The 26,728-nt window shown below is 37.8% G+C and overlaps 1 protein-coding gene across 4 annotated transcripts in view; it reads right to left on the reverse strand.

Moving 5' to 3' along the window:
- The window catches only part of HIBCH (3-hydroxyisobutyryl-CoA hydrolase), a 90,581-nt gene that overhangs the window by 11,581 nt on the left and 52,272 nt on the right, over positions 1–26,728 (reverse strand). For 3 of the 4 annotated variants that reach the window (XM_082467245.1, XM_082467244.1, XM_082467243.1), the window contains 4 exons: positions 18,312–18,457; positions 15,678–15,764; positions 11,583–11,641; positions 10,788–10,869 (listed from right to left, as the gene is read on the reverse strand). In XM_082467245.1, coding sequence (XP_082323371.1) covers positions 10,788–10,869; positions 11,583–11,641; positions 15,678–15,764; positions 18,312–18,457 — 374 coding nt within the window. The remainder of the gene's footprint in view (positions 1–10,787; positions 10,870–11,582; positions 11,642–15,677; positions 15,765–18,311; positions 18,458–26,728) is intronic. The other variant, XM_082467246.1, reaches the window with a different exon arrangement.

Below are 26,728 nucleotides of genomic sequence, written 5' to 3' on the forward strand. Positions count from 1 at the left end.
AGACACTTCAGGGGAGACAATAATCAACAGCACATGGTCCTTGCACTCAAAGCATTATGAGCACTATAATCACTGCTTTTTGGGTAAGAATCCTAGGAACCCTTCTTTTGGCTAAGTTTTATTTATTAAGTCCTAGGAAATTTACCACAAAAGGAAAACTCAGGATAATGCCTCTGACCCTCTCCTCAGGAGTCTACCACAACTCTCAATAATATACAGTCTGACATGAATTATCAAGAGAAAAACAGTATTCAACAAGCCTACTGATTACAATTAGAAAATTTCTACCAAGTAGGACTCAGAGTTGACTCAAGGGCTAACAACTATTTCTCTGATTCACTAAGAGATCTTAGAAAATGATCTCTTGAGTTCTTTCCTTTATAAAAAAGGATATCACGTGTAACATTCTTTAAAAGTCTAGGCTCTGCCAGTTTTAATCTCAAAAGAAGGAACGCTAACAGGAATTCAAGTAAATTTAGATCATTTTACTTTTTAAAAATGCATTAAAAAATAGAGCTGATACTGACTTACATTACATACAGGGTAAAAGCAATGAACAGGAAATGAGAGCTTAAGAAGCTAATTAAAGGCAACAAATTAGCTTATTCTTCATCTAACTCAAAAGAATACATAAAGGTATAGGAAAAATATAAATGGGTGTAATTTTGCTCTCCTCTGAAAAATGGCTGCAGCATATTTCCAATTTATTAATATATTATGATGAACTTCCTAATCATTCCATTAAAAAACCAAATTCACTACTTGTAAAAACTTTCGTTGAACCGTTAAAAATGCCATCAAGATAAAAGTTTAAGTAAGCCACAGACAGTAACCACTTAAGAAGTGTTCAATGTACATTATAGAGGTCAGAGGAGAAGGATAAATCATTTGCTCATATTATACTATAGAAAATTATTTAATTTGAATAGCTGATACTTTAAAATACTTGCAAGGCACGAGAGAAATAAATCAGTGCAAAACAGGTCAAAACAAATTATTTGAAAGCATATAGAAAACATTTTGAGTAGAAGCAATGTTTTCTACGAGGGCAAATGACACTTAGAAAATAAAAAACTAAGGAATACTATAATTAGAAACACTTCATACAGTTGGATTTTTAACTTAAGAAAAATCTAAAATAGTATATCCAATCACTTTTTAAAAAGGCCATAAGAACATAAACATAGTTAAAACAACAGATCTCAAAACCCCAAAATAACAAACTCCTGTTCTACATTATAGTTGGTTAATGTAAAGAGTTTGTAATGAAATCTCTCGTTTATGGATCGTTACGGATCTGCCCCAAATCTTCAGGACACCTTCTCCACGTTTTGAACAGAAAATTTCTGTTCAATAAATGCCACCATTAAGAGAGAAAAAAGGCAAGTAACAGATAGGAGGAAGATATATGCAGTACATGTACTGGATAAAGGACTTAATTAGCAGAAGATAGAAATAATTCCTACAAATTAACAGTAATAATAAAAAAGATTTAATAGGCACTTTGCAAGGAAGGATACCACAGCCAATAAAGGTATGAATTGATGCTCAACCCCATTAGTCATAATGGATGCAAATTTAAACCACTATGCAATGCTATTTTATATACACCAGAATGACGAATAAGAAAAAGACAAATAATATCAAGTGTTGGTGAGAATGTAGAGCAACTTAGTATCCAATGTAAATTGGTACAACCATATTGGAAAACTTTTTGACAGTAACTACTAAGATAAATGTACATGCTTTCAATTAAACAGAGGCCATCTAACTGAGGTGCCCTTAATGCTTTAGTAGACTGTAAGCAAACCAAAATCTAAGCCTGTAATGCCTCAAGGTTAAAAATCAAAACCTAAGGACAGCCAATCATAAATAGCCAATTAGCCTTTCCCAAATAAAGCAACTGCTTAAGCTACAGCCAATCAATATTTCCTTGCTTTGCTTCCACCTCCTCTGCATAAAAGGCTTCCCCTAAGCTCGTATCAGTAGAGCTTTTCTTACCGCTTCTGGTTTGGTGCTGCCTGATTTAGATTAATTTTTGCTCAAAAAAACTATCAAAATTCTTAATATGCTTTAGTGTATCTTTTAACAACATGTGATGACTTTGCAGTACTACTCCTGGGTATATACAGAAATGCATATCTTTGTTAACAAAAGACACAGACAAAATTGTTCATAGCAGCATTATTTCTAACAGTAAAAACCTACAAATGTCCACGAACCCAAATGTCCACGAACAGTAGAAATAAATAAATAAAATGTGATATATCACACAACGGAATAACGTAAAGCAATAAAAACAAACCACTGCTACATACAACATTGGTGAACCTCACAAATACAATGCTGAGCAAAAGACAGACAGAAAACTATATGATTTTATATATAACTCAAAAACAAAATCTATGGTGTTAAAAATCAGTATATGGTTAGCCTAGGGAGAGGTAGTGACAGGGATGGGACTCAATAAGACATATCGAGTGCCTAATTTATTCTGGGTGTTCATTATGTTTATGTTGTAAAATTTTTTCAGTTATACATTATAACCTTCCTGTACTTCAAAAAAAATGAATCCTTAAAATACATACACACTCAGAAAAAATTCACTGAATTCAAGCTCTTTAGTTTAACATAAGGCTCCTCACAGTCTGGTTCCAATCATCTTTTTGGCTGTATTTTCTGACACTTTACTCCTTGTTCCCAGCTCTGCATTCTCCTAACATTTGTCCTTTGAGTATGTGCTTTGTTCTGTCTGATATACCCTTTGCCACTTGACAACTCATTCCCATCTTTTATTCTCTGCTCAGAGGTCTCTCCTCTGCGAAGCCTTTAAGACTCCTTCCACCATTTTCTGGACACCCACAATAATTTGTGCAAGCCTCTAGCTTATTAGTAGCACTTACCATATTTTGTTTATGCGTCTATTCCACTGAATTGTGAACTCCCTCTGAGAACAGGTACTGGATTTTCATTTTTGAAACTCAGTGGCAGCACAGCACCTTACCCATTCATTCATCATACCTACCATGTGAAATGCTCTGTGACAGGTGTCTGGAAATACAGGAATAAGCAAGCTTCTCAGCAGCTTATAGTCTGCTATAGATGGCACTCAATAAAGCAAAAAGACAGGAGCAGTAGAGAGAAAAGGACACATAATGGGGACAGGGACAAGCAGATAGAGGTCTTTACGGAATAACACTGTCACTTTTATGGTGTTCAACACTAAATGTCTGAAGCTTTGTTGTGCTGTTTTAAGGCTTAAAAGGGAAATATTTCTTAGCATTTGTCCTTGGGATTGAATGAAATTAAGTGGAAGGTAGAATTTAAGCCACAGTAAGTCACATCATCTGTTATTTTAAAACCAAGTGGCATAAGCCCCTGTTATATCCTGTCTGTTAAACAGGTCTTTGATTTTTTTAACTAGTTTATATCAACTGTAGTTAAGAGTTATGTTTTGCTATGAATTGTGAATATTTTTTTAAATAATCATCTTATACATTATGTACTTCTATCTATAAATCTTTTCCAGAAATGTTCAGATTGACCCAAAAAACAATAGAAACACAAAATACCTAAACGAGTTGGTCTACTTCACCGAATACTACAGCTTCACAGACATATTTTTATTTTTAAATATTTTTTCACCATTCTGGAGGGTCATATTGTTTTAAAGAAATGGGCACTAAAATTTCTTTCCTCTTATAAAAGGCTTAGAACCAGTCCAAGAAGAGTGCTTTTTGCAACCTTAAGATTTTTCCGGTAATTTCTTAAAAGCATTAACAATTAAAAAAAAATGAAAAGACAGTATCTAAAGATGCAGGTACTCCTGTTTGATGATATCCTAAATGCTCATGATAGCACTTAAGGGTCACTAAGCTCCATCAGTGGACTGGGAACTGTTTTCTCTTCCTGTCTACATAAATTGATGCATTTTCCCCTTAAGGTTTATTGTGCTCTTTCCCAAAGGAACAATGCATCCATCGACACTGCCATTCAGTTACTCTTATTAATAGCAATTAACTGCACAGTGTAATAGGTACCTTCAGCAAATATAATGCCCACTTCTATAGGTCAAACTGTTTTTTAAACATAATTTGGCATATCATTTTATTTTTTAAGTAGTTAGCCTTACTGAGATGTAATTTACGTATGATAAAATTCACTCATTTTAAGTGCATAGGTCCATAAATTTTGATAGATGTATACAGTTGTACAACTACCCCACAATCAAGATATAGAACATTTCCATCACCCCAAAGAGTTCTACTTCCCTCAGTTCTATCCCCGGGCAGTTGATTTGTTTTCTGGGCCTACAGTTTTGCCTTTTCCAGAATTTCATAAAAATAAAATCACACAGTAGGTAGTCCTTGTGTCTGCCTTCTTTCACTTGGCATAATGCTTCTGAGATTCATCCAAGCTGTTTAATTTATCAGCTCATCCCTTCTTATAGTTGAGTATAATATTCCACTGTATGAATATATCACAATCTGTTTACTCATTCAATACTTATAGGGATTGGACTGTTTCCAGTTTGGGGCTATTATAAAGTTACTATGAACATGTGAGGACAAGCACCTGTGTGGACAAAAGTTTACACTTTCCTTGGGTAAATCCCTAGAAGTGGGATTGTTGGATCTTACAGTAAGTGTACATTTAACTTTATAAGAAACTGCCAAACTGCTTTCCTGCCAGCAATATGCAAGTTGTAAGTGCTCCACATCTTTACCAACACTTGGTGTTGGTACTGTCAACCTTTTAAATCTTAGCCACTCTAATGGATGCAGAGCAACATCTCACTGTGGCTTTAATTTGCCTTTTCCTAAAGATTAAAGATCTTGAGCATTTTTTCATGTGCTTCCTGGCCATTCATGTATCTTCTTCAGTGACATGTCTAGATTTCCCATTTTTAGTTGTGCTGTTTACATTTTTATATTGTATATGTGGTGGATTAAAGTCCTGTTATCAGATACACGTTTTACAAATACTTCCTCCCAATCTGTTGCTTCCTCATTTTCCTGATAGTGTCTTTCAAAGAGAAAAAGTGTTTTATTATAATAAAGATTTATCAATTTTTTTCTTCTGCAGTTCCAGCTTTTTGCATTAAAAAGAAAATCTTAGCTAGCCCAAAGTCACCAAGATTTTCTCCGATGTTTTCCTTTAGAGTGGTATAGTTTTACTGCTTACATTTACGTTCGTAATACATTTTGAATTGCATATAGTGTGAAGGAGCTCAAAGCATGTCACCCCAAGATACGCCATGTTGTCATATTGATTATTTTGAGTTAAAGGCACTTGGGAAACAATAGGTGTAAGAAGGGCACTCTGGGGGCTTCCCTGGTGGTGCAGTGGTTGAGAATCTGCCTGCCAATGCAGGGGACACGGGTTCGAGCCCCGGTCTGGGAAGATCCCACATGCCGCGGAGCAACTAAGCCCGTGAGCCACAACTACTGAGCCTGAGCATCTGGAGCCTGTGCTCCGCAACAGGAGAGGCCGCGACAGTGAGAGGCCCACGCACCGCGATGAAGAGTGGCCCCCACTCGCCGCAACTGGAGAAAGCCCTCGCACAGAAACGAAGACCCAACACAGCCAAATAAATAAATAAATAAATAAATAAAAATTAAAAAAAAAAAAAAAAAAAAAAAGAAGGGCACTCTGACCCTCCTTTTCTTCCTGAAAGCAGGAGATACAACCCCCATGTGAAAGGTACCCTCCCTGTGCCAGGAGGAAGGAAGCCATTCTGATCACCAGAGACAGGGAATTTGGGGCCAAGAAATCTGTACAAACGAACCTTCTTAAATTAACCCTTATCTTCCTAGTTACTTCTTCACCATTTACTACTCCTAGCCAAAAGTTATTTGTCTTGTCAATTCTTCACAAATTTATTGTTTCTTTGTCTAAAAGGTATACAAGCTTCCTGCTCTGGTCATTCCTCAGGTATTCATTCTCTTGTACAGACACCCATGTACATGTAAAAATTTAATAAAATTTGTATACTCTTCTCCTTTTAATCTGTCTTATGTCAGTCTGATTCTTAGGCCCAGCCAGAGAACCTAAGAGGATAGAGAATTTTTTCCTCCGCTACAAGGGCAAGGTAAGAGTCAATAACTTTTTTTTTTTCCTTGCATATGGATATCCAATTGTTCCAGAACCATTTGTTGAAAAGACTATCTTTTCCCCACTGAATTACCTTGGGAGTTCAGAGCAAGTATTACTCTAGTATTAATTTACGCCCACTACTAAAGTGTAAATCTTCTGGCTGATGGGAATATGAACACTTCCCAGACCTGTGTGAGACTTGCTAACTGTTCACAGACTATTGCTTTCCTGTGACTCTTTCCCTGCTCTTGTGGAGTTTTACCCATAACACGTACAGATCAATATTCTGGAAACTCCTGCAGGAAGAAAGCTGAGTCAATCTTAGGGCTCTTTTGTTTGTTTCCCTTCTCTCAGGAATCACATGTGCTGCCTGCATTGTCCAAGCTCTATAAATACTTGTTTCATACGTTTTGTCCAGTTTTCTAGTTGTTTACAGAACAATTCCTGTAGCAATTTTCTTGAATATCGGTCACTTTATTTTTAAATAGTACAGTATACAGGTAATTCTCAAAGCTTACAGAAAGATTAGTAATCTTTTAAGTTTAATTTCTCGTTTTAATACTTTGCTGCTCCTCTTTCTTAAAATCTATGCCCTGGTTATCTTTCTTAGTTCTCCTGTTTTCCCTCCAATTTTTCAGTGCATGAATTCTTTATAGAGGCCTGTCATATTCTTGTATGTTAACTTCTTCAAGTAAAAACTGAGTTTCATTTACTCTTCATGAAACGAGCATTTTAAAATAAAAAAAATACATAAATCTCACATTAGTGATTAGAAAGAAGAAATCCCAAAAAAATCTAATAAGAGTTTTCTAGTACTGGAAAAGGAAAGTATACGCCCTCTCTCTAAGCCTTTAACACAGCAGGATATCCTACATCAGTAACAAGAAAACACCTAAAAGACAAGTCAAAAGCAACACTAGTTTCCCTGGCCATTTGCTCAGGACCACCTTCCTGGACACTAATTTGACTCACTGCTCTCTGCTCTTGTTTCTCTGCCTCTCTTGGCCGTGGACTTCATTCCCCAGCCCTCCTAAGGACTGGTGACCCATTTAAATTCCTTCCTTGGATTAGTATCCTTGCTGAGAGTTGAGGCAAGGGAGGTCGTCTCAACCGCTTCTAGCCATGACTCCTTTGATTACTGACATCACTTGTAATTCTGGAAAAGAAATACTTCTCTCATTGGCCCTGAAGAACCTTCTTTACTTTGGCAAGCTTGCTAGTCTCATTACCAGAAAAAGGAGATTGAAATGGGAGAGCACTTCCTACAAGTCAACAACAACAACAACAAAAAACCCAATTAAAAAATGAGCAAAGAACTTAAACATATCTCCAAAGAAAATACAAATGGCCAATCAGCATATGCAAAGATGTTTAATATCACCAACCATTAGGGAAATGCAAATTAAAACCACAATGAGGGAATTCCCTGGTGGTCCAGTGGTTAGGACTCCACGCTTTCACTGCTAAGGGCATGGGTTCAATCTCTGGTAAGGGAACTAAGATCCCACAAGCCGCGCGGCGTGGCCAAAAAAACAAAAACAAAAAAAACCCACAATAAGCTATCACCCCCCCAGCCATTAGGATGGCTATTTTTTAAAAAAAAAAAGACAGAAAATAACAAGTGTTGGCAAGGATGCAGAAAAACTGGAACCTCTGTGCACTGCTGTCGGTGGGAACATAAAATGGTGCACCTGCTATGGAAAAGAGTGTGGAAGTCCTCAACACATTAAAAATAGAATTACCATGTGATGCAGCAATTCCACTTCTGAGTATGTATTCAAAGAATTAAAAGCAGATATTTGTAAACCCATGTTCACAGCAGCAATATTAACAAGACCTAAAAGGTAGAAGCAACCCAAATGCCCATCAACAGATGGATGGATAAATAAAATGTGGCATAAACATACAATGGAATATTATTGAGCCTTAAAAAAGGAATGAAATTCTGGTACCTGCTACAACATGGGTGAAACCTGAAACGTCATGGTTAAGTGAAATAAGCTAGTCACAATAGGAAAAATGCTGTATGATTCCACTTATGCAAGCTGTCCACTGTAGTCAAATCCACAGAAAAGGAAAGCAGAATGGTGGTTGCCAGAGACTGGGAGGAGAAGGAAATGGGGAGTTATTGTTTAATGGGTATAAAGTTTCAGTTATGCAAGTTGAAAATATTCTGGAGATTGACTGCACAACAACGTGAATATACTTAACAATACTGAACTATACACTTTAAAATGGTTCAGATGTTAAGTTTTACATTACATGTATTTGACCACAACTAAACACACACACACACACACACACACACACACATACACACATACACACACACACACACGTGAGAATACCGCAATGGGAGTCTTTGGTTAAGGTTTCTCTAGTATAAGCTACCCATCAGGGCATTTAAATAGCCCATTAGCTTACATGGATTGCTTGGCACCATGAACAACCTATACCAAAAGAGTGATTAAAAGGAGATTTGATGAATTCCAACCCACAGCATTATTTAAAAAAAGAAAAAAAAAAAGTGTATTGGAACTTAGGAGGAAAATCTAAGAAAGGACATTAGAAGCCATAAAGTAAGGTACTACGAAAATTCCATCAGTTGTAAAGATGGAACTTCTTTACAACTTCCCCATATTTGTCAGTTTTTTTAGCCCGTATGTTATCCTATAGTAATTGGCAGTTAAAAATCTAAAGAAAGGATTGAAGAAAAACTGTATGTTTTTATTTAATGATAAGCAAGTATGTTGAAAAGATTATGTCCTTCCCCATGGACAATCCTAGAGAGAAAGGAACCCCTAAGACATGGAGTAGATGGCTGCCAACTTCAAACATCAATACAGACTAGATCATTGGGACCTGCAGAAGGAAGACAGGAATCCCTGAAGAGTCCACAGGGTCAGGAGCAATCCTTGAGGTTTATTGACACAAGTGCTAGAATCTTCTTTAAAAGTTGTTCAAACATGTGATCTGCAAACCTGTCACTGAAGCACTAACAACTATCTTCTCCTTCAGGGTTGTTTCTTGGTTTGTGTTTCTGGCTGACATAATTAAAAGAACCCCTATACCTAAGGCTCTGTCAGGGAAGCCTCAGTGGGAATTTCTGATCCCCACATCATGTTACTCCCAGCAGATACTAATACTGTGGAGCCACATTCATTCAACAGAGCAGGTCAACTGAATAAAAATGAAAATCGGTCCTTCCAGTGAGGGTGCTTATGCTGATCCTAGCTGTGATGGGTGGCTTGCCAAGTACCCTCTTCTGAATGCAGAATAAACGTATCACCAGAGAAATGGGAGGAAAACTGGAAGACCATCTGAGTCCTATCCCTCAGTTCTGGGGTAGGCCAGTGGTTTTAAAATAATATGGTTAGTTGCTTATCTGTACTGCTTTTATACTATTCAATATATAGCCTATGAGGTAATGTGCTGCATGACTATTTTCAAATGAAATTGCTAAGTGCATACTTAACCCTATTGCTGAAAAAACAAACAAACACAAACAGGAATGCTGGTTTCTATATTGCTCTGAAAACAAGAGAACCAACTTTCAAGTCAGAATCCTTGAAATATAAAATGATTATCTACATGTATGCAAACATTCCTGAAAACTGTTAACAGTAACATTACTTTTGTGAGTTAGGGAAATATATGGCTGGTCTACTTACTCTAATTTATGCCTATCCTTGAAAGTTAATAGAATTCCAATACTAAATAAGATCCTAAGAGACAAATTAATATTCCCTTAAGAATGAGGAAATGTTTTCATCTTCACAGGTAAGATTTAATTTAAATTTTTTGTCAGTAAGTTACCTGACAACTGAAATGCTATAACTATAACTGTAAATTGAAAAATACTATCAGATAAAGAGAAACCACCTTTTCTTTCTAGTATAAGGAAACATACATTTTCTTTCCTTTGTCTAGAAGTCTAAAGTACCCCAAGTTTCACAGTCACATGATAGTTCCATGAATGTCAGTATCCAATATGCACTCATTTACACAAAAACAGCTTTTCTTCTGCTGTTACCAGTTGAGTCATGTTGAAGAAAGATCAAAGTGTACCTAACACTGAGAAACACTGCTTAGGGCTTGGCTATGGCTGTAGATGGAGCCTATTGTTAGTTTAGAAAGGATCACTTTCTTATGAAACCTACTGCTAAAAAGACCATATACTGATGTGTTGCACATTAAATAGAACTTACAGACTAATGTCACAACTGCAATATATTATAAGGTGACTGTTCTCCATTGATCCAACCCTTCTAATAAAAACATCCCTGAACATTTCTCCCTCAAGACAAGGAGGACTACTGGAGATGAAGCATGCTTATGAAGTCCTTCTCTGTTATAGTCAAAGGACCTAAAAACAGCTTAGCTTTGTTATCAATATCCAGCAGGTAGACAAGGCATTTGGGTTTAGGTAAAGGTTTTGTGGAACTACTTTCTGGAGCTCAGCTGAGTTCAGGAAAAAAACTGTGCAGTGGGCTACGTCACCATCACAGAGTTCTGATGTGCAGTGGGCTATGTCACCATCACAGAGTTCTGATGTGCAGTGGGCTATGTCACCATCACAGAGTTCTGATGTGCAGTGGGCTACATCACCATCACGGAGCTCTGACACCCCTCAGAGGCCTCCCTATCACAAGAATTCACCACTCTCATGGCAGAAACAATCTCTACATTACCTTCAACTGCTCTAAGGCAAAAGATGAACCATCTTGCTGTAAATTTTCAATAATCTGTTCCATAGTATTGGCTGAGAACCAACTATGAAAAAAAAGGGAAACATAAGATTTCAACAATGTGCAAGCGATTTCTTCTTTCCATGATAGCAATGAGTCTAAACGCAGGCTTCCCCTAAACCCTATTTCAATAATGAAAAAATTTCCAACCTATATTACAGGATGATGAAATAGAACATTGTTTCTCTGGGTATTTGCAGTCTACCTTCACTAACGGGAAATAAAGCCTACATTTTCTCTTCTGCTTTCTTGCATCTATTATACATAATAAGTAAATCATGTCTTAACTGTCAAAAACTGATGCTTCTAAAATGTAATGATAGTTGCCTTATTTTCCAACAGTTTCCCTCCTCTTGTGTTTAAGTCAGTCTGTCAGTCTCTCAAATCACTGCACAAAACCTTTTGCTGATCAGCTTGATAAGACCTTCAGAGAAGATGACTTTACAATGATAAAAGATAAGTTAATTCAATTGTTATTTTCTAGACTCTCTTCCCCATTAAAGAAATGTTTTGCACTAAAATGAATCAGCATGATAGATTACTTAAATATAATGAGTTTATTTCCCCCTGAAGGAGTGGGCAGGAAGCTACTTTCAAAGGTAACTAAAAAAAACATTGTGTTATCTGATCTCAGAATTTGGTACATTATCAAACACAGCACAATTACAGTGTTAGTAAATTCAATTTAATATAGTCTTTCCAAAGGAACAGATATAATTGACACCTCTCTTTAAGTACCTGTTTATTTTGTCCATGTGTTCCTCAAGTATAAAAGACTTGTCTTGATCAATCTTGGACTGTTTGAAAATAAAAATCCTTAATTAATTTGAAGCAACTCAAATCTTAAAAATTCTTAAAACTTTCACCATATTTAATGATATATTTTGTGGCAGATTGTAACTTTCACTCAAATTACATCCAGTCTCATAAATAACTACTACCATATGTTCAAAATTCAGATACTATGTATTACTCCAGACTAGCTCTTAAAACTATCAACAGCAAAAAATGTTCTTGTATTTTTATTTGTATGCCATTATATATGATTATGTTATCATTAAAGTGTGTCAATGAATTTAAGGATTTCAAGGGACCTGAGACGTCATCCTGCCCCAATATCTGTCTGATATAGAAATCCCTACCACATCCCCGATTATCCCCACAGCACTGACCTCAAGGGGAAGAAAAACACTACCTCAGAAAAGAACTCATAAGTGCTTGAACAACTATAATTAGGATTAAAAAAAAATTTTTTTTTGAACCAAAAATCAGCCCTCTCGTGTTTATAGTTCTAGTTAGTCCCCCTTGAGTTAATCTCTTCTCACACAGTGCAGTTGTGAGTCCCCTCACAATCCAGGTCCTTCTTATGTACAAATTCCAGTTTATCAAGGTCATTCTTAAAGTGTGGTACATGTACCTTAGCTGCAGATGTGGCTGAATCATAGCAAAGTACAACAAGGTTCCGCATACCCTTGTTTTGGATACAATGCTTTAAACAACAGGACTAACTCTAGGTTAGTTTTGGGGCAGTCCTATTATGCTGTGCTTTACACTGGGCAGTTAAAACTTTTTTTAAAACTGGTGCCATTGTAGGCTACATTTCTCCCATCCTGTACTTATGAATTTGGTACCTTGGACTGCAATACAATTATCTCTATTGTGATACTGTGATTTAAAATAAAAAATATGTATTTGGTCTTCGTCCATATATTTGGCCTTTTGTTCCAGGCTCACAGCTCCCAAAAACCCATGAAAAATCCCTAAGTAGATCACCTTTTGTTATAATATTTGGTCTTTTGTCTTCGGTTCCTGAAATAAAGGTGAAATGGCTGTCTTTTGTTATTCACAACAAGCCCCTTTCAATCACACCTTTGTTTATGTTACTGAGGTGACTATAGGAAAGCCCTAAGGATGGGGGCTGGTTGCCAGGGGAACCAACCAAGGGAAGTTGCAGTCCCATACTCCACTATCTAATCCCACACCTCCCCGTCTCCATCTCCAGTGAGGGGAAAAGGGCTGGAGATTGAGTTCGATCACCAATGTCAATGATTTAATCAATCATGCCTATATAATGAAGCTGTCATAAAAACTCCAAAGGATGGGGTTTGGAGAGTTTCTAGGTTAATGAACATGCAGGGAAGAGTGAGTAGTTCACCCCAACTTCATGGGGACAGAAGCCCCTGGGCTTGAGGCCCCTCTGGACCTCACCCTATGTTATCTCTTCATCAAGCTGTGCATTCATATCCTTCATAATAAACCAATAAATGTTGTGTTTCCCTGAGATCTGTGAGTCATTCTAGCAAATTATCAAACCCAAGGCGGGGGTCATGAGAACCCCAATTTATTGCCAGTCAGTGAGAAGTACAGGTGACAATCTGGGATTTGTGACTGGTGTGTAAAGTAGGGTCCATCTTGTGGGACTGGGCCCATTAAGTTGTGGGATCTGAATGCGAACCTCAGGTAGACAGTGTCAGCATTGAAGGGAATCATAAGACACCCAGCTTGTGTCGTGGAGAATTGCCTGATGTGTGGAAAACCAACACGTCTGGAGTCAGGAGTGTTGTGAATGTGGTAGTAGTGAGAAGGAAAGGAAAACACATGGAGTGTTTCCCCACACATCTATCAAATTTCACATTTTTACTATTAAACAGATCACTCTGAACTTGAAGTGGTTTTTTTTTTTTTCACCAACATGTTTACCTAATTTAACTTAGTTTCTTAGTTTCAAATCAGTCTGATCAAAACGCCATCAACATTCTCATCCAAATCACTGAGGAAAACACTGACTAAGAGAAGGCCAAGACGGCTTCACTTACAGACTAATACCCAAACATTTAACAGAACTCCTTGGGAAGGCGCTTCAACCCCCCACCCGCTATAATCCATCCCGTGTTTACCCAATTTGACAACGTAAGAGGCTGTCAGATGCTTTGACAAAATCTGATGAAATGCTCACATGCTCTGCATTCACATTCATACACTAACTATTCAGGGCCTGTGAATCTGTACTCATGTTCTTCAGTTCTGGGTAATTTGCGGGGGCGGTACCATTTCTCTAAATATTTCCTCTCCTCTGTTACAAATTCCTAACAGGTTTGGACCTCCTGGAATAATACCTAATTTTCTTTTCTCTCCATTTTCCACCTTATTATCCTCTTAGAGTCTTCCTCATCCATCAATTTTAATCTAATCTGTTGTGAGGTTTTCCCCTATTGCACTGTCACATTTTAAATTTCTTTTTATTCTTTGACTATTTCTCTTCGTAACATCTGTTCTATTTCACAGATGAAATATTTTCCTCTTATCTGAAGATTAAAAAAAACAACCAAACCTATAATTGTTAGGGTTCCTTCTTCTCCTTGCATTGCCTACTTCCTTCAAGTACATTTTTTATTTTAGCCAATCTCCGGTTTTTAATGCCTGGCAATCCTTGTTATTCTATGTGAAGCACTAAAATTAGGAAGCTCTGTGTGTAATGTCAATTGCAATTATGGGATTGTCAATTGTCTGATGCGTTATGAGATGATCAGGCCTGGATGTTTTTTTCATTAGAGGGGTGCTTGAATGTCAATAGCTACAGGTTTTCTTTTGCTTCTAATGAACTGCTTGGGAGTGGGATGGTGCTACTGACTAAATGTTTGCGTCCCCACAAAATTCATGTTGAAATCTTAATCCCAATATGATAGTATCTGGGGGTGAGGCCTTTGGGAGGTAATTAAGTCAAAAGGATGGAGCCCTCAGGATGGGATTAGTGCCCTTATAAGCAGAGACCTGAGAGAGCTCACTTTCTCTCTCTGCTGTGTGAGGATACAGCAGGAAGGCATCCATCTGCAAAATAGAAAGAGGTCCCTCACCAGGAACCTAATAGGCTGGCACCTTGATCTTGGACCTTCCAGCCTCCAGAACTGGGAGAAATTTCTGTTGTTTAAGCCACCAAGTCTACGGTATTTTTGTTATGGCTGCCCAAACTTAGATAGATGGTACGTAAGAGTTCTGGAAACCAACTAGGAGAAGAGGCCAGAATTCTTCCCATTTAATATGTTCTGCCTCTTTTCAGTAGAGCACCTCACCTATCCCTGCCCTTAGCCAGCAAGGCCTGTCAGAGGGAGCTGGTACCCTACAAAGAGTCTACAGAAAGAACTGGCTTACTTCTTATTGGCTTCCCCCACTGAGTTCAGTGTTCTCGGGTCTAAAGTAGTTGCCCTCATCATTCCACTTTCAAGCTTCCAAAATCCTGACATCTCATGCCTGCCACTGTCTCCTTTTCTGTTCTATTTCTCTTTGTGGATTCCTACCTTTCTTATTCCTTTACTACAATTTTAGTGGGGTTTCAGGAGGGAGCATATATGGCATCTATCATGTTTAACTAGAAGTCATGTAGCATTTTTATAGATTCTTGGCTCTTAAAAGAGAATTTAAGTTAGACAACAAAAGGAATTAAAAGAAAACACTGCAATGTATGTTATTATTATATTTAGATATAGACCAGAGTTTCACTTTAGCAGCTCCACAAATAGCATCAACACTGAACCTCCATTACACAAATGTCACAGTGTGTTGTAAAAAGCCCTTGCAAGGGCCAATCACAAGGCTATGCACTGAAATTCACCAGCAATGAGAAAACTAGCTGTGTAGTTGCATAAAGAAGTCACCTTCTCAGATGGCCATCCAAATGATTGTGAAGCACTGATACTCCCAACAAGCTTTAAAGTAAATAAATCCCAGCACATTTATTTATATCCTCAAACTATAATATTCACCAACTGCTAATTTTTTAGTCACTTCCCCTTCCCCATGAATTAAAATCTGAGGTTAGAATACTGACAAGATTACCTTTGCATGGTAAGTTTCTAAGACATCCGCAATATTTTCTTTTGAAGGAGATTTCAGGGCTAACAAATCTTCTTCTAACATGCCCAACTACGGGGGGGTGGGAAAGGAAAACATTTAAAACACCACAGCAACACAGAATTTTTTTTCTTCAGAAATCTTACATTCTTTTTAAAAATCCTTGTCTTAAAATTATGATGCTCTCCCTTCAGCTGAGTCAATGAAGGCAATTTTCACTGAAGTTGAGGCACACACATTCCCACAAAGTAAATGCTGTCTTGCAAGGAATGGATAAAGACGAAAGAAATTGAAGAGGAGAAATAGAGACATTCATCTTTGTTTCCCTCTGGCTATTGAGCACTTGAAATGTAGTGTTGCAACTAAAGATCCCAATTATAAATTTTATTTTAATTAATTTTAACGAAAATTGCCACATGTGACTAATGGCTACTATAGTCAATGCACAGGTCTATAATATAGCCACACTTAACTCTTGTATGGCTATTAACATAACTGACACCATCTTGGGCCCATACAGTTCCTCCTGTCCTTCCACTGAACCTACCCAGGACTGTACTGTGTGGTAAATCACTTCTTTGTCATCAAGGGCTTTGTATCAATAGTTAATAGACATCATTTAATAATCATTAGGACCAAGTGGCCTCCATGCTCTGTTAGTCCCCAAACAATGATGAAGACTCTCACTGACGTATTCCCAGTGCCCAAGAGACGAGTTACTCATTCATAAATCCCAATTTAGGAATGCATGTCCTGTTTCCAAGCACACATCCCCATACCCGAAGGTCAACTATAAAACTATCCCAGTGGCCCCTCAGCAGTGCAGAGTGCAGTTGCGAATGCTGCCAGATCACTGTCCCAATGCCACCCTGAGCGTAAGTTACCCTATTACAAACTGATCCACTAATTATATGGAGCCGCCTGCCTCATTTTTTGGTCTCAAGATACCTTCTCAGTTCGGTGGGTACTTTTCGTTCCCTCTGTCCTCCAACAGTTTTCCCCCTATAACCCTCACATACCTCTTCCTACACTCAGCCAAATGGACTTTTTACTGTTTCTAAAACATAGCTAATGCTTTCCTACCCCTATGGGGTTTGCTCATTAAAGTCTCCTCTATCCAGAAAAACTTCTCCTGACAACACTCATCTTAAGGCCCAGCTGAACTGCAACCTCTATGAGAAAACTTCCAGTCCTTTCTTATAAGTAAGCTCTTCCTTCAATGGATTCAATCCGTTGAATCCTTTCTTTGTATTCTGTTTGTACACTTACCATACTTTACTCTGTCAGATGATACAGATGGTTTTTTATCTTTTGTACCCACCTCTAGCCCCATTCCCAATGTGTATTATTCATTTCTGTTATCCACCACAGGCCCTGTAAATGGTAGTCTATGCACTGCATATATTACTGGGCAATCTGACTAAGAGAGGAAAGGGTTGTGGATCAGCTCTCTCCCCTATCCTTAACCAAATTCCACTATAATCAAGGGTGTCCCTCCAGAGCAAATAATGGAGTACCCATGTTTGCTTCCTGTTACAGCTCAAGGGAAGAATCAGACAGCCACCTACTCAATGTGACCAAGGATGCCCATAAAGATCTAAAAAAGAGAAAGATCTGAAAATTCAGGCAAATGCGATGGAAGGCCCCCATAACAGTGTAAGGGGACAACTTTCAACTTTGTATACTTCATACATTTTAATAGCATGCCTTCCCCATCCCATAACACCCCTCCCTCAAGATCAGAAATCCATGGGTTTCCTGGGAAACTGACTTAACCCCACAGTTCCAGGGATGGAGCACATTAGCTAGGATATAGATTAGCCAGTGTATTCCACCCACCCATGTGGTTCAGGCACAAGCCAGTCCAATAAGACTGAGCTATGCCAGCTGAAGCAGAAAAATACCAAATCTCTATCTGGGAGTTGTGAGGCAAAACCACCTTGAACTGGGCCTTCTGTTACATTTAACACAATGACTTTCAACTGCTGTGATAAAACTGCCATCCTCACTTTGAAGTTGGGAAAACTGGGGCTAAAGAGGCTAAATTCAAGCTAGGATTTAAAACCAGGCTGTCCATCTGCACATCCTTTGCCACTGTGCTATCCTGGGCTAAGAAAACTGACCGTGCTGTTTAAGAAAAATGTTTTAAGACAAAGGTAAGTAATATGTGTCCCTTACAACAGATAACCTTCAGAAGAGTTTTTAAGACCATATTTTACAAACTTTTAAATGCACTAGGGAAACTAACAAAAGAATCTTTCAAAAATATCTTTATAAAAGCCTATCTTTTTATACATAAATTCAGATTTTTATATATTAGATTTTCTTAAAATATTACCTTTTTTTTTTTACACAGACTATAATTATTCATCAAAAAATATTCACTGAGGGTACCAGGCAAAACAGCCCTGGATCCAGATATAATTATTTCCATTTTGCATATGAGGAAATGAGGATTGGAGAGCTTAAGCACCTTCCCCAGGGTCACACAGCTTTAAGGGTATATGTAGGGTTCAGACCCATGTAGACCAAAGCCTGTCATCTCAACCACTCATACTGCCTCCCCATGCAGTATGAGCTATTCCAAACAACACAAAATGCAATCATCCAAGTAATTACCTTTTCAGAATCTACAAAGTGTGTAGCAATTCCTGCTGCATACACATCTCTTCCTTTCAGCCTGAATCCTGTTAATGCAAGGAAGCACCCAAGTTTTCCTTGAAGTCGTGGCAAGAAATAACCTCCACCCACATCAGGGAATAGCCCTGTAATTAAAAACAAAAAAAAGACAATGATTCAAATGAAAAAGATAAATTCAGCTCTCTTTACTTGAGATCAAAGAGCCATTTTTCTCTGGAGTCTGAATCTACAGTAAAAACATTATTACTATACCACAGTACTACAATGTACTATACAATGCAATCAATGTCACAAAAGACTTGCTATAAATTGTGCTAACTTAATTGGGGTATTTTTCAAATTTTTCATGTTTCATTTCTATAGAAGTCAATAAAGGATATGATGGCACAATGTTCTGGATAACTACTTGATAAATATTACTTAAATTTCTCATCTCTACTACTACTTTTTAAGAGTCTCCGATGTAGGTAAAGACTGAAAAAATATTTTCTTTCCAAATGATAAGCACAGGAAAAAATATATGTAATCTATGATAAATTATTATTACCATTTAATCAATGTCCAGTCAATTATCTAATATTCAAGATACTTAAAGTGATGTGATAACCATTAGTCTTACTAAATGAACAAGTTTATACCTAATTAAATCACTTGCACTTACTCTTTTCTTAACCATGTATTTTTTAAATTCCCTTATTCTCTCTACTGGCAACAACTAAAAATAGCATATATGCAAATATTTGCCAGTACACTACTTTTTGGTGTTTAAGAGCTCCTTAAACAATTGTGACCCTCTAGGTTTATAATCCACCTATCTATTTGAAAATTGCTTCAATTAATTCAGATAAAAATACAAGCATTCAAATTCTTTCCAGTTCTACTTGTCAAAAAGTTCCTAGGGCTTCCCTGGTGGCAAAGTGGTTAAGAATCCGCCTGTCAATGCAGGGGACACGGGTTCGAGCCCTGGCCTGGGAAGATCCCACATGCCGCGGAGCAACTAAGCCCATGCGCCATAACTACTGAGCCTGTGCCCTAGAGCCCACGTGCCACAACTATTGAAGCCCGTGTGCCTAGAGCCCGTGCTCCGCAACAATAGAAGCCACCGCAATGGGAAGCCCGCGCACTGCAACAAAGAGTAGCCCCTGCTCGCCACAACTAGAGAAAGCCATGCACAGCAACGAAGAACCAAAGCAGCCAAAAATAAATAATTAAAATAAATAAATTTATTAAAAAAAAAAAAGGTCCTAGACTTGAAAGAATCAGTGGCATGCTACTGTAAACAGAAATATCTTTAGCATCTCAAACAAGATAGGTCAAAAGTTGAATTCATAACCACTGCCCCCCACAATCATCCCCCTTCCAGTATCACTCACCCCAATAAACGGTACAGCCATCCCAACTCAAACCTTCTCCGGACCATCCCTTAACCCTCCATCAATGACTATGTTCCCTTGCTTCCTCCTCTAAACAGTTCTCTACACAACAGAGGGAACTTTTTAATAACACAAACCTTTTTTCTATGTTCTTGTCTGATTGAATTCTTTTTTTAAAAATTATTTTAATAACACAAATCTTGATAAGACTCTTGCATTCTACTGCTTAACACTCTTCCATGACTGCCTATTTCTCTTAGATTAAAACTAACACCTTTATCAGTCTTCAAGGCCCCTGACCACTTTTTCAATTACATCTCTTACTACTCACTCACTATACTCCAGCCACTCTGGTCGTCTTTCTGTTCCTCAATATTCATTCCTACTTGCCCCTGAACCTCAGGAGCACTCTGCCCAAGTGAAAACACTTCTGTCTGTTCCAGGGCACCACATTCTCCCTCTTCGCCCTTTGCCTCAATGGCTGCTTCTTTCCAGTTCCCCTTACTGGCTCCACCTCCCTTGCTGGACCTGTGCCCACTGCTGTGCCTAGGTCTCATCTGAGGCTCTCTGATACCCCACACACGAATTTCCTTAGCTCTTACAGCTTTAGATAGTATCTATATGCAGATCAGTCCCTGTTAGGGATGGAACTGTGTCCCAAATGGTGTCCCAAAATTCTTAAGCTGAAGTCCTAACCCCACAATGTGACAATTTGGAGAAAAGGGCCTCTAAAGAGGTAATTAAGGTTAAGTGAGGTTATAAGAGTGGGGGCCTTATCTAATAGGACTGGTGTCCTTGTAAGAGGAAGAGACACTGAGGGCACACACAGAGGAAAGGCCATGTGAGGACAGAGAGAAGGTAGCTGTCTACAAGCCAAGGACAGGGTCCTTGGGTGAAACCAAACCAGCCAATACCTTGATGTTGGACTTCCAGCCTCCAGGACTGGGAGAAATAAATGTTGTTTAAGCTACCCAGTCTTGGTATTTTGTTATGGCAGCCCTAGCAGACCAATACAGTCCAAAATCTGTCTATCTAGTTATGCCTTTTTCCCTTGAATACAAACTCTCAAATCTGCATTCTAGATTTAACCACATAGATAATAAGCATCCCAGATATAACATAGCAAAAACACAACTCCTGATTCTCATCCCTCCAACCATACTGCTCCTTCCCTAATTGGTCTCATCTAGCAGCACTACCTAAACACCTTGGAGTTATTCCTGATTCATTATATCAGCAAGCAAGTTAACTCCAAAGCATTTTCTAAATCTATCCACTCTATAGTTCCATATTACTCCAAGCTTAAAATTATCTCTCTCTAGACCTGTGCTATCCAATAGAATTTTCTATGATGATGAAAATGTTCTATAATCTATGCTGCCACTAACCAGATGTGGCTATTAAACACTTTGCAACTGAGGAACTGAATTTATTTAAATTTAATTTATATTAAATAGCCATCTGTGGTTAGTGGCTACAGTATCAGACAGCAGAGCTCTAGATTAGTGTAATGACCTCCTAACAAGCCTCTCTACTCTTGCACCCCCTACAATCCATTATCCTTAAAGCAGCCAGAATGACGGTATTAAAATGTAAACCAGACCATGCCACTCCCTGCTTTAAACTCTCCCACAGTTTCCCATAATGTTTAGGTTTAAATCCAAACTCTTCACCAGAGGTCCCTGTGTACCTCTTGAAGAGCACAGTATAACACTCCTGCCCTTGATTCAGATGGTTGACTCTATTTGGTTCCTTGAACAGGTAAAGCTTTATTCTTGCTTTAGACTAACTTCTTAACACCACAGTATTCTGTTCTAAGATATTAATATAGCTGCTTCCCTCCTGTCATTCAAATCTCAGCCTAAAGGACATCTCCTTGGAAAACCTCTTTAACCATCTAATCTAAAGTAGCCATCCAGGAGAATTACACTTTGGATAAGATGGAGTAAGAGGGACTAAATTTACTCTCCTACTTGAAATAACTATAAAAAAACAAATGCAATATGCGAAATATCAGTTTTCAACAAACTGGACCATCAGGCAATAAAGGTAAGTGATCTCTGAATATCTAAAAACAAGTGAGGTAAACTCTACAAAAGCTCCAGCTTAATGCCTTGAGAGAATGTCCAGGCCCAGAACACCCCTTGATTTGAGGCGAATAAAGCTAAGAATCCAGGGAGACTGAGGCAGACAGAATTCCCAGAACAGAGTACCAGAGAGGAGAGAGCTGCACAGAGAGAAAACTCTGGAGATCTGCAGAGTGTCTCCCTTAAGTCCTCAGCTTGGTATTGATCAGTACGTGTATATGAAGAAACTGCCTGAGGTTATGGAAAGAACCACAGGAAAGGATTATAGAGAACAGTACTGCGAACCTACACAGTGTTGAGAATAGTGCCTGTTCCCACCAATCAGACTATGAGAACTCAGGATTCGTGGGGGCACTGAGTAGAATGCAAAGAAGGGTCTCATTTAAGTAGTAGGAAATAATTAGCCCTAGCCTGAGCACTGCTCCAACCTTGCATCTAAAAAAAATAATAATAATAAATTTTTTAAAAAACTAAAAGACCTGAAAGGAACAAACTGTTTCCAAGTAACATAACCTCATCCCAGAAGCAAGCTCAAGAATATTGATAAGAATACAGATCTTCCTCAATTTACATTGGGGTTACATCCTGATAAATCCATCACAAATCATAAGTTGAAAATATCATAAGACAAAAATGCATTTAATACACCTAACTTACCAAACATCATAGCTTAGCCTAGCCTACCTTAAATGTGCTCAGAACACTTACATTAGCCTAAAGTTGGGCAAGATCATCTAACACAAGGCCTATTTTATAATAAAGTGTTGAATATCTCATATAATTTATTGACTATTATGCTAAAAGTGAAAAACAAAAAGGTTCTAAGTATCAGTCATTTATCCTTGTGATTGTGTGGCTGCATAGGAGCTATGGCTCACTGCCACTGCCCAGCATCACATGAGAGTACGGTACCAGATATGGCCAGCCAAGGAGAAGGCCAAAATTCAAAATTCAAAGTACAGTTTCTACTACATGTATATTGCTTTTGCACCATTGTAAAATCGTAAAATCAAAAAATTGTAAGTCAGACCACCATAAGTTGGGAACCATCGATACAAAAATATCCAGCACTCAACAAAGTAAAGCTTACAATGTCTAGAATCCAGTCAAAAATTACCAGGAATCTAAAAAAGCAAGAAATTGCCACCCATGATGACATGATAAAACAATCAATCAAAATTGATCCAGAACTGTTGCAGAGACGTGTAAAGACCCAGAGACTGTCATACGGAGTAAAGTAAGTCAGAAAGAGAAAAACAAATATCGTATATCAACGCATATATGTGGAATCTAGAAAAATGGTATAGATGATCTTATCTGCAAAGCAGAAATAGAGCCACAGATGTAAAGAACAAACGTACGGATACCAAGGGGGAAAAGGTGGGGGGGATGAATTGGGAGATTGGGATTGACATATATACACTACTATGTATAAAATAGATAACTAATGAGAAGCTACTGTATAGCACAGGGAACTCTACTCAGTGCTCTGTGGTGACCTAAACGGGCAGGAAATCCAAAAAAGAAGAGATATATGTATACATATGGCTGATTCACTTTGCTGTACAGCAGAAACTGACAGCAGTGTAAAGCAACTATACGCCAGTAAAAAAAAAAAAAAAAAGAAAAAAAAAAGAAAAGAAAAGTGACAGCAAGGTGTGGGGAAGGAAAGGGCAGGGAACGACAGGCTCTCTCAAGCTCCTTCCTGGCCTTTGATCCTGGCGTTAGCAATCGTGCCTGTCACTTGTTTGTGCTCTTTGCCACCACTGGTGTGTTTGAATAAAGTTTGAAATGTTGTAAGGTTATCTATAAAGACAAATACAAAACAAAAAAACAAAATGAGAAAAACTGACCCAGAACTGACATAAACATAAGAATTAGCGAACAAGGACATCAACACAGTTATAATAAACATATACCATATGTTCAAAAAGTTAAATAAAAGCAAATAAGAGGGGTTTCCCTGGTGGCGCAGTGGTTAAGAGTCCGCCTGCCAAAGCAGGGGACACAGGTTCGAGCCCTGGCCTGGGAAGATCGACATGCCGCGGAGCAACTAAGCCCGTGAGCCACAACTACTGAGCCTGCACTCTAGAGCCCACAAGCCACAAATTCTGAGCCCACGTGCCACAACTACTGAAGCCCATGTGCCTAGAGCCCGTGCTCCACAACAAGAGAAACCACTGCAATGAGAAGCCCACACACCGCAATGAAGAGTAGCCTCTGCTCTCCGCAACTAGAGAAAGCCTGTGCGCAGGAACAAAGACCCAAACACAGCCAAAAATAAATCAATAAAATAAATAAATTAAAAAAAAGAAAAAACAAATAATATATTTTTTTAAAAAAGACCCAAATGATACTACTATAGATGAAAACTAAGATGAATGTATAAGCTAAAAAATACCTGAATGGGATTAAGGGCAGTTTTGACTTTGCAAAAGAAAGGATTAGTGAACTTGAAAACACATGAATAGCAAATATCTAAAATTAAAAAAATAAATAAATTTTAAAAATCAACAATACATGAGTGAGCCTAACAAAAGTTTAAATGGAGCTCCTGAAAAGGAAATGGGGGGGACAGAAAAATATTTGAAGAAATACTGTCAAAATTTCCAAATCTGACAAAAACTATAAACCTAACTAGCCCAATAAACACAATCATAAGAACAGGAAGAAAGCTACAAAAAGGTACATCATAATCAAGGGATCAAGGCACACAAAACAAGTGATCAGCAGAAAATCTTAAGAGCAGCCAGAGAAAGTAAAAAAGAAAAAAAAAAAAGACACCTATTTACAGAGGAACAAAGATAATGATAAGAGCAGATTTCTCATGGAAAACAACATAAATGAGAAGATGGTGTAGCAAAATCTTTAAAGTACTGACATTTAAACATCAGAATAGAATTCTATACCTGGGTCTCATATCAATGACCTCAGGTTTCACCTTAGGAGACTAGAGAAAGGAGATAAAACTTCAAGTAAGTAGAAGGAAGTAATAAATATCAGAGCAGAAATCAATAAAACAGAAAACCAAAAAACTTCTTTTGAGATCAATAAAATTAATAAACCTCTAATTAGAGTGATCAGAAAAAAAAAGAGAAGACAGAAATTACTAATATCAAGAATGAGACGGCTTCCCTGGTGGCACAGTGGTTGAGAATCTGCCTGCCAATGCAGGGGACACAGGTTCGAGCCCTGGTCTGGGAAGATCCCACATGCCGTGGAGCAGCTGGGCCCGTGAGCCACAACTACTGAGCCTGCGCGTCTGGAGCCTGTGCTCCGCAACAAGAGAGGCCGCGATAGTGAGAGGCCCGCGCACCGTGATGAAGAGTGGCCCCCGCTTGCCACAACTAGAGAAAGCCCTCGCACAGAAACAAAGACCCAACACAGCCAAAAATAAATAAATAAATAAATTTTTAAAATAATCTGTTAAAAAAAAAAAAAAAGATTCTTTAAGAATGAGAGAGGGACTTCCCTGGCAGTCCCAGTGGTTAAAACTCCACACTCCCAATGCAGGGGGCACGGGTTTGATCCCTCGTCAGGGAACTAAGATCCCAAATGCCACATGGCATGGCCAAAAAAAATGGATGAGAGAGCCAGGTATTACTATAGATTCTACAGATACTAAAAAGCTAATAAGTAAATGAACTTTATGCTAATAAATGGACAAACTCCTTAAAAGACCCAAATTACTAAAGTTTGTACAAAAAGAAATAGATAACTTGAATAGCCTACATCTATTAAAGATTTTGAATTTGTAGTTAAAAACCTCTCCACAAAGAAAACTCTAGGCCTAGATGGCTTCGCTGGTGAATTCTACCAAACACATAAAAAAAAAGAAAAAAGAAAAAAAAGAACCAATTCTACCCAAACTTTTCCAGAAATGAACCCAGCATTACCCTGATACCAAAATGAAGCAAAATGAAGCAAGCAAAATGATACCAAAATGATGTTACCAGAAAACTACAGACCAATATCCCTCATGAACACAGATGCAAAAATTCCAAATAAAATTTTTGTGTATCAAACCCAACAACATATAAAAAGTAGGACACATCATACTAGAGTGAGATTTATCCCAGCAAAGCAGGGTTAGTTTAATGTTAAAAAACCAATCAAAGTAATCCACCCTTAACAAACTAAAAAAGAAAAACCAATGATCATCTCAACACATGCTGAAAAAAATTACAAAATCTAAAGTCCATTCCTAATAAAACCCCTCAGAAATCTAGGAACAGAAGGAAAGTTCCTCATCCTGATAAGGGGCACCTATGAAAAACTTATACCTAATATTGTACTTAATTGGTGAAGGACTGAATGTTTTCCCCCTAAGATCCCGAACAAGGCAAGAAGGCCCACTCTCAACGTATCTGTTCAACATTGTATTGGAGGTTCTACCCAGTGGAACAAGGCAAGAAAAAATAAACATTAAAAAGTATCCAGATGGGAAAGAAAAGAGTAAAATGTACTTTATTTGTAAACAACATAATTATCTATTTAGAAAATTCAATTCAATCTACAAAAAATCTACTAGAACTAGTAAGTGAGTTTATCAAGTTTGCAGGATACAAAGTACAAAACTCAATTATATTTCTATATATTGATAACTAACATCAGAACTAGATTTTAAAAATATCATTTATAATATCATTGAATAATATGAAATACTTAAGGAAAAATCTGACAAAAGATGTATAAGAAACTGAAAACTACAAAACATGGCTTAGGGAAATTAAAGAAGACCTAAATAAATGGAAAGATATACATTGCTCACAGGTCTGAAGACTCAACATTGTTAAGATGTCAATTCTCCCTAAATTGATAGATCCTAGACAATCCAAATAAAAATTCTAACAGGCTTTTTTGTTGAAACTTACAAAATCACTCTAAAATTCACATAGAAATACAAAGGATCTATAGAGCCAAAACAACTTGAAAG

Source organism: Balaenoptera physalus (assembly GCF_965194825.1).
Source record: "Balaenoptera physalus genome assembly, chromosome: 6".
NCBI classification, from domain to species: Eukaryota; Metazoa; Chordata; class Mammalia; order Artiodactyla; family Balaenopteridae; genus Balaenoptera; species Balaenoptera physalus.